Source organism: Hylobates moloch, unplaced genomic scaffold, assembly GCF_009828535.3.
Source record: "Hylobates moloch isolate HMO894 unplaced genomic scaffold, HMol_V3 SCAFFOLD_19, whole genome shotgun sequence".
In the NCBI taxonomy this organism is placed as follows: domain Eukaryota; kingdom Metazoa; phylum Chordata; class Mammalia; order Primates; family Hylobatidae; genus Hylobates; species Hylobates moloch.
The window spans coordinates 46,093,679-46,107,720 of NW_026652294.1; the positions used below are offsets into that span (position 1 = coordinate 46,093,679).

At 36.5% G+C, this 14,042-nt stretch overlaps 1 protein-coding gene across 21 annotated transcripts in view; it reads right to left on the reverse strand.

Annotated features, from left to right (window-relative positions):
• The window catches only part of LOC116458447 (coiled-coil domain-containing protein 144A), a 97,155-nt gene that overhangs the window by 52,309 nt on the left and 30,804 nt on the right, over positions 1–14,042 (reverse strand). For all 21 annotated transcript variants that reach the window (XR_004245324.2, XR_009211037.1, XR_004245325.2 and 18 more), the window contains 3 exons: positions 6,570–6,783; positions 2,081–2,264; positions 1,397–1,525 (listed from right to left, as the gene is read on the reverse strand). Coding sequence is in view for 13 of the 21 variants with exons in the window: in XM_058431247.1 (XP_058287230.1) it covers positions 1,397–1,525; positions 2,081–2,264; positions 6,570–6,783 (527 nt within the window). In the remaining 8 variants the exon portion in view is untranslated. The remainder of the gene's footprint in view (positions 1–1,396; positions 1,526–2,080; positions 2,265–6,569; positions 6,784–14,042) is intronic.

Below are 14,042 nucleotides of genomic sequence, written 5' to 3' on the forward strand. Positions count from 1 at the left end.
CGGGCTCAGGTGATTCTCCCACTTCAGCCTCCTGGGTAGCTGAACTAGAGGCACACGCCCCCACACGCAGCTAAATTTATCTGTACTTTTTGTAGAGATGGGGTTTCGCCATGCTGCCCAGGCTGGTCTGGAACTCCTGGGCTCAAGTGATCCACCCACCTTGACCTCCCAAAGTGCTGGGATTACAGGCGTGAGCCACTGTACCTGGCCTTGTACCAAGCACGTGTACATATATCACTGAACTCATTTATATCACAATTTTGAAAGGAGAGGTCAAAAAATATGCAAGTTGCAGGATTTTCCCTAGGTCCCCTTTCTTTACTTCTAGTGCTCTTCCACCAAACCACGATTACTTCTGTGTCGTAAATATATAAATATAAAAGAGGCTTATTTCAAAACACCAGTGGTAAAAAAGAAGTTACAGAGCTTTTCTTAGAAAATCATGAGATTATCTGTTATTACAATAACTTATGTTTCCTCTTTATAATGTCTGAAACAGAAATAAGCATGAAACGGGGAAATACACTGAACTATTTTTCTTTTCTTTTTTTTTTTTTGAGACGAGTCTCGCACTGTCGCCCAGGCTGGAGGGCAGTGGCCCAATTTCGGCTGACTGCAAGCTCCGCCACCCGGGTTCACACCATTCTCCTGCCTCAGCCTCCCAAGTAGCTGGGACTACAAGTGCCCGCTACGACGCCTGGCTAATTTTTTTTGTATTTTTAGTAGAGACGGGGTTTCACCATGTTAGCCAGGATGGTCTTGATCTCCTGACCTCGTGATCTACCCGCCTCAGTCTCCCAAACACTGAACTATTTTTCTAAGAACAAAACACTTACCAATAAATTATCACCAAGTTTATATTATGGCATATCATTGTTTTCAAAGCTCTTTGCACTGAAATGAGATGCTACTTGGAGCAAACTGTTACTCTCCTCAAAAGTAAGGGAAACGGCATCTGAAGTATGGCCTCTGAACTGGCTATACATTTCATCCTTACTACCAGTGGAAATAATAATCTAACCTCTCCATTAATATATTAGGAAGATGAAATAATGTCTGAAAACTAGAACATCTGTTGTTAGTAGCAAGGATTTTGAGATTGTGGAAAGATCATTAATTCTATGAAAAATAACAAATGTTTCTCCTTTGGATAAGGCCACTGTGAATGTCACTACTTGACTCTTGCAAACAAATGGAGTTGAATTAAGAACATGACTTTATTCAATGAGCCAAAAATGCCAGAACCACTATCACCACCCCCAAATGTGTGTGTGTGTGTGTGTGTGTGTGTGTGTGTGAGTTCAAAAATCCATTGTACTTTCCAAGTTGCACAGAGTTGTTTTTTAAAAATATATTCACATACAAAAACATATTTGAAAATGACTAAAGAAAATACCTCAGAATTAATTTTCTTTTGAGCCATTTCTAGTTCCTTTTGTTTACTCGTCAGAATCTGATATTGTAATATTCTGGCATTCTGTTCTTCAGAAAGTTGCTTCTGGGCATCGTTTCTCTCCTGCACAACCTAGAGATAACATGGAGGTTTTGGTCTAATAGCACTGAAAAAGAAAATCTAAAAGGTTAAGAGCAGAGCCTCTCTTATAAAACGGTTAAAAGCAAGTAGCCTGTTAAAACACAAGAACTTTTATCCCTCAAGAATCACTCAAATCTTAATTGCATACATGACAGCTAAATCTGTCAAAGAGGAAAAACAGTTCTTAAATATGGGAAGATACAGCATTGTGAAATAAAATTTCTTTCAAAACATTTAACTAGTGTCCTTATAGTTTCAAAGCTATTTAGCCTGTATTTTAACATAAAAAAAAGTGTAAATGAACAGCTATGTTAGTGATTAAACTCAACTTATCCTCCATTCTAAAAACACAGACTAAGCATCTAATAGATGCCAAGGTTTACAGTAAATAATTTTATCTATAAATGTCATAGTTCATTCTTAAGAGGAAATAACAGTTTTGGTTTGTTTTAAACCTAAATGATGTACATGAAGCCAAAAAATTATAAGTAATACTGATGAAACATAAAGTTAGAAAAATGAAGTTTACACCAAAGATTAATTTACCAGATCCAAGTTATTTCTTACTGTCCTCAATTTCTTAACAAGTCTGCTCAGATTCCATTTAAGTTGTTGCTGTGTTTCAACAACTTTCCCACACTCCTCTTCTTTTATTCTTGACTGTTCACTATCTTTATTATACAACATATCGGCATTTCTTTTCGCCACTTTTTCTTGTTTTAAGGCAAGTCTGCAGTTAAACACGGATTACATTAAAATGTGTTTTGTTAAAAAATAAAAAAGTTTATTTTGTGATCTGGCTCTTCCCATGTGGGTTTATTATCCTCATAAAAACTCCTATGCTCTCGTTTCCTTTCTAGTTCTCACGTTTTTAATTTCTCACTTTGATCTCTTCCAAGGGACATATATATTTGAGAGGTAGTGAGGAAAGAAATATTCCATCAACTGGTAAGTTTCTGTTACTAGTAACCCTGGTAAATATTATGGAAAAGCATATTTGAAATTTTTCAGTAAAGTTACAAGTTGAAAACTACTTCTTTTTCATATTATGCAAGTTGAAAATTAATTAGAACAGATCATTTAGAGTTAGCTAATTTAAAATAAGTTACTGTTTACAAACAAGTTTAGAAATTCACTAGAAATGCATTTTCATCTTCGTGAAATAGTGTATGTGTAGTCATAAAAATGATTTACAGTGTAAGCTAACACCTTCAGATGTCATTCACACAACATGTATCTGCAGATTACTATAATCCAAGACTGGCCTAAGCTGTCTATAACTGTTACCCCATCCTTTTTATGTTTCTCTTTTTGGTAACACTTTCAACTTATCTTCTTGATTCTCAAGTATTTTATGACCAATTTTAAAATTCCTTTTTGGAACAAGACAGGATCTAATATTTAATTTAAAAGTAAAAGATAATATGTGTTTCAACAATGAATTTGGAATTAATTTTATCTGCATATGAGAGATATGGAATAAAATAATCATCAATTACTGTCCATTTTACTTCTTATTTCATGCATATTTAGAATAAAACTGGGAAGTCCTAGCCAGAGCAATCAGGTAAGAGAAATAAATAAAGGGCATCCAAATTGGAAAAGACAAAGTCAAACTATCTCTGTTTTAGCTTAGAAAACCCTAAAGACTCCTAGATTTGATCAATGAAATCAGTAAAAGTCTCATGTTACGAAATCAATGTACACAAATCAGAAGCACTAGTAAACATCAAGAATGACCAAGGTGAGAATCTAATCAAGAACCTAATCCCTTTTACAATAGCTGCAACAACAACAACAAGAAAAACCTAGGAATATACTTAACCAAGGAGGTGAAAGATCTCTGCAAGGAGAACTAGAAAGCACTGCTGAAGGAAATCATAGATGACACAAACAAATGGAAATATGCCCTATGTTCATAGATTAGGAGAATCAATATAGTGAAAATGATCATATTAACCAAAGCAATCTACAGATTCCATGCAATTCCTATTAACACACCACTGTCATTCTTCACAGAATTAGAGAAAGTACCCCTAAAATTCACAGGGAATCAAAAAAGAGCCTGAATAGCCAAAGCAATCCCAAGCAGAAAGAAGGAGGCCAGAGACATCACATTACCAGATCTAAAACCATATGACAAGGCTAAAGTAACCAAAAGGGGGGTACTTGTATAAAAGTACATATGTAGACCAATGGAACAGAATAGAGAACCTAGAAATAAAGCCAAATACGTATAACCAACTGACCTTTCACAAAGCGTACAAAGACATAAACTGGGCAAAGAACACCCTATTCAATAAATGGTGTTGGGAAAATTGAATAGCCACATGTAGAAGAATGAAACTGGATCCCTATCTCTCACCATATATAAAAATTAACTCAAGATGGCTTAGGCCTAACATGTGGCTCACATCTGTAATCCTGGTACTTTGGGAGGCCAAGGCAGGAGAATGACTTGAGCCCAGAAGTTTGAGACCAGCCTGGGCAACATAGTGAGACCTCATCTCTACCAAAAAAAAATATATATACGTGTGTGTATATATACGTGTATATATATATATCCGTATATATATACATATATACGGATATATATACATATTTCTCTTACCTGATTGCTCTGGCTAGGACTTCCCAGTTTTATTCTAAATATGCATGAAATAAGAAGTAAAATGGACAGTAATTGATGATTATTTTATTCCATATCTCTCATATATATCCGTATATATATATATACGGATATATATATACACATATATATATATGAAACTACCTACTGAGGTACAATGTGTACTACTCAGGTGATGGGCACACTAAAATCCCAGACTTCACCACCATACAATTCATCAATTTAACCCAAAACCAAAATATATATATATATTTTTTGTTTGTTTGTTTGTTTGTTTTTGAGACAGAGTCTCACCCTGTCACCCAGGCTGGAGTGCAGTGACACGGAGGCCTAGGTGGGAGAATCACCTGAGGTCAGGAGTTCAAGACCAGCCTGACCAACATGGAGAAACCTTGTCTTACTAAAAATACAAAATTAGCCAGGCGTGGTGGCAATGCCTTCAATCACAGCTACTCAGGAGGCTGCGGCAGGAGAATCACTTGAACCTGGGAGGCGGAGGTAGCTATGAGCTGAGATCACACCATTATACTCCAGCCTGGGCAACAAGAGTGAAACTCTGCCTCAAAAAAAAGAAAAGAAAAGAAAAGGCTTCTGCACAGCAAAAGAAATAATCATCAGAGTAACAGACAACCTACAGAATAGGAGAAAATATTTGCAAACTATGCATCTGACAAAGGACAAACAAATCAGCAAGAAAATGCAAATAATCCCATCAAAAAGTACACAAATGACATGAACAGACATTTTTCAAAAGAAGATGCACAAATGGCCAACAAACATATTTAAAAATGCTCAACATCACTAATATTCACGGAAATACAAACTAAAACAACAAGGAGATATCACCTTACTCCAGCCAGAATGCTCATTATTAAAAACTCAAAAAACAATAGATGTTGGTGCAGATGTGGTGAAAAGGGAATGCTTATACACTGCTGGTAGGAATGTAAATTAGTACAACCTCTATGAAAAACAGTAGAGAGATTTCTCAAAGAACTAAAATAGAGCTACCATTCAATCCAACAATCCCCTACTGGGTATCTACCCAAAGGAAAAGAAATCATTATATCAAAAAAGACACCTGCAAACGTAAGTCTATTGCAGCACATTTCACAATTGCAAAGATACAGAATCAACCTAAGTGTCCATCAACCAATGAATGGAATAAATATGTGGTATATATATGTCATGGAGTACTACTCAGCCACAAGAAGAATGAAATAATGTCTTTTGCAGCAACTTGGAAGGGACTGGAGGCCATTATTCTAAGTGAACTAACTCAGGAATGGAAAGCCAAATAAAACCACGTTCTCACTCATAATAGGGAGTTAAGCTATGGGCGCACAAATGCAGACAGAGTGGTATAATGGACATCGGAGAATCAGAAGTGGGAGAGTGTGGGAGGAGGGTGAGGGATGAGAAACTACCTACTGAGGGACAATGTGTACTACTCGGGTGATGGGCGCACTAAAATCCCAGACTTCACCACCATACAATTCATCCATTTAACTGAAAACCACTTGTATCCCTAAAGCCATGAAATTAAAAAAAAGTTTTCAGAAAGAATAAAACTGTATAAATTTTTTGAAAATTACTTTGCGTCTAGAAAAGTGACCAGTTCATGCTCTGTTGCTTGAACTATAAATTAACACAAACATTCTTGTGAAAAATTAAGAAATATTGATCAAAGGCCTTTTTAAAAAGTTCCTATATTTCAACCAATAATTCTATATTGGAGAATTTATTCAAAGCAAACAGTTTAGGAATGTAGAAAAACATTTATATAAAAAATGTTCTGGGCTGGGCATGATGGCTCATGTCTGTCATACTAATGATTTGGGAGGCCAATTTTGCAGAAGGAATGCTTGAGGTTGGGAACTGGAGATCATGCTGAGCAACATAGTGATACCCCATCTCTACAAAACACTTAAAAAGTTAGCCAAGCATGAGAACGTGCACCTGGAGTCCCAGCTATTTAGGACGCTGAGGCAGGAGGATGGAGTTCAAGGCTGCAGGGAGGTATGATTACACCAGTGAACTCCAGCCCCAGGCACAGAGTGAGACCCTGTGTCTACAAATAATAGTAATGATAAAAGACGTTCCTTACATCATTAATTATAAATACAAGATAATTTTAAAACCCAAATTACAATTTGTTAAATGAATAACAAGATTTTATATGGTGGACTTCTATATGGCCATTTCGATTGCAAAGAATATACATTTATTTATTTATTAGAAGAGTTCACAGTTAATACATTTGTTTTATTATTTCCAAGAATTTCATATTCCACAAGACCAAAAAGGTTTCTCCCCCGTTAATCTGCAGAAGGTAAGTCAGCAATTACAAAAATTCTGATATATTGTCTTTAGTATAAACATTTCTTTAGAACTAGAACGTCGTACCTCAAATTGTACAGCTCTTTCTCCCATTCGATTTTTTGAAGTTCTAACTGTAATTTTGTCTTTTTTGTTTCAGATAGCTCATTTTGTAGTACACTGACCATATTTTCCATTTGTTTAATTTTTACTGTAAGTTGGTCACGGTGATTATTGTTACATTTCAGTATGCGTTCCCACAAACAAAATATGCCTTGGATTCTTGGTAGGCTAACAGAATCTGTGTCAGGGAGAAAACAAGGTAGAAATAAAATATATGAGTACTTTTTAGGTATTAAAAAACTGTGCATTTTTAACATTGTCTTCTTCATACATTGAACAAATAAGCACTGAGTGCCTACAATGTGGCAGACATTCTACTAAGCTCTGCAGATAAAACAGACAAGACCTCTACTCTCATTTAGCCTTAAGTGAAGTGAGGAACAAACACAACAAAAATGACAATTATAAATTCGATAGATGGTGTAAGAAAACAGAGTTCTATGATCACATAGGAGAATTTGATCTATAATGGGCCCATGGAAGATTTCCCTGAGGAAGAGATGGCTACACTGAGAAATGAAGGGTGAGAAGGAAGCAGTTAAGCAAAGGGGTAGAAAAGCATTTTTGCCAGTCGACAGCAGGTGCTGAAGCTCTGCTGCAATCTGCCTCTGGCCACGATGGACAGCAAGTACTGATTTACCTTCTTGCCTGAAACAACCAAAAAGAAAACAGACAAAATATATTATACAATGATTTACCAGGCAGTGGACTTTAGGTAATGAAGACAATGATTCCCGTAAGACAGGAAACAAAGGAAATTCATCCAACACTCCAGCTCCCTGCCTTCACGGAGTTTCCAGGCTACTGCACAGAGAGAAAAAACTGACATAGAGTCCACCAGATTCCCTGAGATGAGATGATGAAGCTGAGAGTCTGGTAAAGCCAAGGCAGACAGAGATCACAAAACAGAACACCGGAAAGGAGACAGAGTACAGGGAAAGAACACTGAAGATCTGCAAAAATACCTCCTGGGTATCTAGCAGAGTAACAAACAGCACATGTGTGCCAGAAAACTGCCCCAGACCAAGGGGAAGAAAACATCCAAAAAACACTGGAAAGAAACATGTCTGGTGCTTACAATGTGCCAAAAAGAGTGTCCATTCCCATGAGTGATGCTGGGAAAACTCAGACTTCGCATGGCAATGAATAGAGTCATCACAAAGATCTTGCCTCAGGAGCAGGAAATTAGACCAAATCATAAAAGCAAGATCAGAAAGATCAAGCTGTTCACATGGAACTCAACTGTATATTAAAATTAAGCTCAAGCAGACAGGCAGAGGCATGGAAGATTTTTCTTTAAAGCAAACTACACTTGTAGAGATTCAAATTACAATGTGAGGAATGAAAGCTAAAATGGATGGAAGTGAACACAGATTAGACATCACCAAAGAGAAGATTCATAAATTTGAGACATCAGTGAACTATGCAAAAACTTCAAGCAGGAATAAGTCCCCAAAGAGGGAAAAAGAGAGACAGAAAAATAAAAAAAGAATGGCCAAAACTTTCTAAATGTAAAGAAAACTATAATCCTACAAATCCAGAAGTATCTGGCTGGGAGAGAGGAAATGAAAGTATACTATTCCAATTTTCTTTTTTAAAAAATTTCAAGAGGTTTTGGGGTAACAAGTGGTCCTTGGTTACATGAATAAGTTCTTCAGTGGTGGTTTCTGAGATTTTGGTGCACCCATCACTCAGGCAGCATACACTGTATCCAGTCCGTAGTCTTTTATCCCTCACCCCCCTCCCACGATTTCCCCACAAGTCCCTAACCTCCACTGTATCATTCTTAGGCCCCTGCATCCTCATAGCATAGCTCCCACTTACAAGTGAGAACATACAATGTTTGGGTTTTCATTCATAATTTTCTTATGCCATATATGATATGCCATAATATTTTTTGAAGGTGGACTGTGATAAGTTAAAATCAGATACTATAAATTGTAGTGCAACTGCTAAGATAGAAAAAAACAGTTATCGCTAATAAGCCATAAAAGGGAGATAAAAATAAATCATAAAAATTACTGGACTAATTGAGAAGAAAGCAGAAAAAGAAGAGAACAAAGAACTGGGGGGACCAATGGAAATCAAACAGCTTGATGACAGACAAACCTCACTATATCAATAAGCACATTATAAATGGAACTGGCCTAAAAATCTCAATTAAAAGGCAGATTGTCAGACTGGATAAAAATGCAAGAACCTACTCCATGCTTCCTATAAAAAAAAAAAAGCACTTTAAATGTAAAAACATAAATTGTTCAAAAGAATGGAAAAAGATATACCAGGCTAAGAGTTGACAAAAGAAGCCTGAGAAGAAATGGCTATGTTAATACCAAAGTAGATTTCACAGCAAAAAAAAAAAATTACTAGCTGTAAACAGTCATTTCCTAATGACTTTAAAAAGTTCAGTTAATCGGCTGGGTGCAGTGGCTCACGCCTGTAATCCCGGCACTTTGGGAGGCCAAGGTGGGTGGATCACAAGATCAGGAGATCGAGACCATCCTGGCTAACATGGTGAAACCCCGTCTCTACTAAAAATAAAAAATAAAAAAGTTCTGTTAATCAAGAACATATAATCTCAAATGTCTGTGTACCTAATAACAGCTTCAAAATATATGAGGCAAAAATCAATAGACCAAATAGACAAATTCACAAGTACAGTCTGAGATTTGAATATCACTTACTCAATAAGTGATAAAACAAGGGAGCAGCAAATCAGCAAGAATGGAGTACACTTGAACAACACCACGCTTCTCAAGTACCCCGTGAGCACTTACCAAACAGACCACATTCTAGGTTCTGCAATCAATCTTTTTTTTTTGAGACGGAGTCTCACTCTGTCACCCAGGCTGGAGTACAGTGGCGGGATCTCGGCTCACTGCAAGCTCCGCCTCCTGGGTTCACCCCATTCTCCTGCCTCATCCTGCCACCACGCCTGGCTAATTTTTTGTATTTTTAGTAGAGACGGGGTTTCACCGTATTGGTCAGGATGGTCTTGATCTCCTGACCTCGTGATCCACCCGCCTCAGCCTCCCAAAGTGCTGGGATTACAGGCGTGAGCCACTGCACCCGGCCTGCAATCAATCTTAACGAAAGAACTAAGTCAGAAAGATTTAAGTCATACAAAGTATGTTCCCTGACCACATGGCAATGAAATCACAAATTAGTAACAAAATATCTCATCAAAATATTCAAATATTTTAAAACAAAGTAATACACATCTAAATAACCCTAGGTCAAAGACATGATGCAAAGAGAAATTAGAGAGTATTTTGAACTGAATGAAAATGAAAATACTACATATCAGGATTTGTGGAACACAGCTACAACAGTACTTAAAATTTTTTAGCACTTAATGTCTATATTAGAAGACTCTCAAGTCAATGGTCTTGACTTTTATCTTAATAAACTAAAAAAAGAGAAGAAACTAAAAAAGAACAACAACAAATTAAACTCAAAGCAAGCAGAGGAAATGATATAATAAGCATCTGCTATGGTCTGACATTTGCATCCTCCCAGAACTAGTATGCTTAAACTTAATCACAGAGGTGATGTTTTTTTTTTTTTTGGAAAAAAAAGTCTACAATTTTATTAAGTGTTGAAAATTATGTACCCCAGTTTGCACAGGGATACAAAAATGAATAAGAATACGACTTACAAGGAATTCATAGTCTGGGAGGGGAGCTTGTCATATAAACAGTGGCATTACCGATGATAAACACACTAATGAAGATGTATATATAGACAAACGAAGCACAGAGGTACTAATGAGGAGAAGAAACAGTGTCTTAATTTGTTTTGTATGTCTATCCCCTAAGAGAGTGTATGACACTTTATTGGCCTTCAATAAATATGTGTTAAATCAGTAAATTTCCTTTCTTCTGTAGGTTTTTGTTTTTACTGGGGTTCCTAATTGCCTTTTTCCTTATACTATTTGCCTTTACTTATCCTTATTAGAAAAAAACATATCATATAGATTTTCTGTATCCTCCTTTGACCCAGGAGACTCCAAGCGTCTTCTGACCTTTTGCTCAGTCTAGATTAGTTTCTCTTAGGTGTCTTGTATAACTCTTCCTAAGATTCCTGCCACTACTTTCCAGGTTGGATCCATGGTTTCCAGGAATCACTGTTTTCTATCTTCTTTCTTTTTTTTAATTAAACAAAAAGGTATATATATATTTATGGAGTACATGAGCTATTTTGGTACAGGCATGCAACGTGTAAAAAAATCACATAATGGAAAATTGGGTATCCATCCTCTCAAGCATTTATACTTCATGTTACAAACAATCCAACTATATTCTTTTAGTTGTTTGAAAATGTACAATTAAATTATTATTGACTATAGTCACCCTGTTGTGCTATCAAATACTAGGTCTTATTCGTTGCATTTTTTTTGTACCCATTATCCATCCCCACCTCCCCTTCACTCTCTCACTACCCTTCCTACCCTCTGGTAACCATTCGTCTACTCTCTATCTCCATGAGTTCAATTGTTTTGATTTTTAGATCCCACAAATAAGCAAGAACATGTGATGTCTGTCTTTCTGTGCCTGGCTTATTTCACTTAACATAATGACCTCCAGTTCCATCCATGTTGTTGCCAATGACAGTATCTCATTCTTTTTTATGGCAAATGTACTCCACTGTTTATAAGTACCACATTTTCTATATCCATTCATCCGTGGGTGGACACTTAGGTTGCTTCCAAATCTTGGCTATTGTGAACAGTCTGCAACAAACATGGGAGTGCAGATACCTCTTTGGCATATTGATTTCCTTTTTGGGAAGTATGTACCCAACAGTGGGATTGCTGGAGCATATGGTAGCTCTGTTTTTAGTTTTTTTGAGGGACCTCCAAACTGTTCTTTATAGTGGTTATACTAATTCACATTCCCACCAATAGTGTACAAGGGTTTCTTTTTCTCCATATCCTTGCCAGCATTTGTTATTGCCTAACTTTTGGGTAAAAACCATTTTAACTGGGGTGAGTTGATATCTCATTGTAGTTCAGATTTGCATTTCTCTAATGATCAGTGATGTTGAGCACTTTCTCATATGCCTATTTGCCATTTGTATTTCTTCCTTTGAGAAATGTCTATTCAAATCATTTCCCTATTTTTAATCAAATTACTAGATTTTTTCCTATAGAGTTGTTTGAGCTCCTTATATATTCTGGTTATTAATCCCTTGTCAAATGAGTAGTTTGCAAGTATTTCCTCCCATTCTGTGGGTTTTCTCTTCACTTTGTTGATTGTTTCCTTTGCTGTGTAGAAGCTTTCTAACTTGATGTGATCCTATTTGTCCATTTTTGCATTGGTTGCCTGTGCATGTAGGGTATTACTCAAGAAATTTTTGCCCAGACCAGTGTCCTGGGAAGTTTCCCCCAATGTTTTCTCATAGAGTTTCATAGTTTGAGGTCTTAGATATAAGTCTTTAACCCATTTTGATTTAATTTTTAAATATGGTGAGAGATAGGGATCTAGTTTCATTCTTCTGCATATGGATATCCAGTTTTCCCAGCACCATTTACTGAAAAGACTGTCTTTTCCCTAATATATGTTCTTGGCACTTTTGTTGAAAATGAGTTCACTGTATGTGAGTGGATTCATTTCTGGGTTCTCTATTCTATTCTATTGTTCTATGTGTTTGTTTTTATGTCAGTACCATGCTGTTCTGGTTAGTGTAGCTCACAGAGGTGATGTTATCAGAAGGTGGGGCTTTGTGGAGGTAATTAGCTCATGGGAGCCAAGCCCTCATGAATGGGATTACTGCCCTTATATATAGACCCCAGAGGGCTCATTCACCTGTTCCGCCATGTGAGGACAAAGGGGGAAAAAAGAGATCTATGAATCAGGAATTGGTCCCTCACCAGACACCAAATCTGCCAGCACCTAGATCTTGGACTTTTGTGAGAAATCCATTTCTGTTGTTTATAAGCTACCCAGTCTATAGTATTTTGTTATAGCAGGCCGAACAGACCACAACATCAAAGATGAAACCAATAAAACAGAAAAACAATAGGGAAAAAAAAATCAGTAAAACCACACACTTTGAGGAGGTCAATAAAAGTGATAAAACTCTAGCCAGGTTGATCATAAAAAAGAAGATGCAAATTACTAATTTCAGAAACATAGTAATATGACATTTTTATAGATTCTACAGATACTAAAAGAATAGCAATATAATAAGGTGAGCTTTATGTGACTAAACATGACAACTTTGATAAAACGGACACTTTCCTTGAAAAACAAAAATTACCAAGATCCAGTTTAAGAAGGAATAACATGAACTGTCCTATATCTATAAAAGAAAGCATAAGTAAAGCCTTCCTAGAAAGAAAACTCCAGGCCCAGATAGCTATGCTGGTGAATTCTACCAAATATGTAAGAAGCAATATAACGATTTTACATGACCTCTCCCCCTGCCCTCAAAAAAAAACAGAGGAGAAATACAACTCATTCTGTCACTCTAGCATTACCCTGAACCAAAATCTGACAATGATATTACAAAAAGAGAAAACTCCCTCATGAACATGGACGTAAAAATTTAACCAGTTTCTCGAGAAACCAAGATATCCTCCTTTAGGTAAGTGAACAACTTCTGGTACAGCCATGCGATAATGAGCGATCATGCCATGAGAAGACATGAAGGAACCACAAAGGCATATTACCAAGTGAAAGATGCCAGTCTAAAGGCTACACGCTGTCTGATACCAACTATATGACATTTTGGAAAAGGCAAAACTATAGACACAGTAAAAAAAGTCAGTGGTTGCCAGGAGTTGGGGAGCGAAGGCAGGAAAGATGAACAGATGAAGCACGAAGGAGTTTTAAAGCTCTGAAATTACTTTGGATAATACTAAATGATAAATACATGTCCTTATACCTTTGTCCAAATTCACAGAATATAAGATACCGAGACTGAACCCTAATATAAACTATGGACTTTGGGTGATTATGATTATCAATTCAGGAACATCAATGAGATCAAGTGTACCACTCTGGTGAGGATATTGATAATTGTGGAGGCTACGCACGTGTGGGGGCAGGGAGTACAGGGATCATCTCTGTGCCTTACTTTCAATTTTGCTGTGAAGCTAAAACTACTCTAAAAAATTGTCTTTTAAAACGTTCTAAACAAAACTTTGGCAAATCAAATCCAATGATATATTAGAAGGATAATACATCATAAACAAGTGGGGTTTATCCCTAAATACAGGGTTGGTTTGACATTAAAATATAAGTTATTCACCACATTAAAAACTAAAAGAGAAGAACCATATGATCATCTCAGTAGATAGAGGCATTTGATAAAATACAACATTCAGTCCTGATTTAAAAAAAAAATCCCTCTCAGTAACCAAAGAATACAAGAGAACGCCATCAGCATGATAAAGAGCATCTCTGATAAACCTAGAACTAACATGTGTCATGA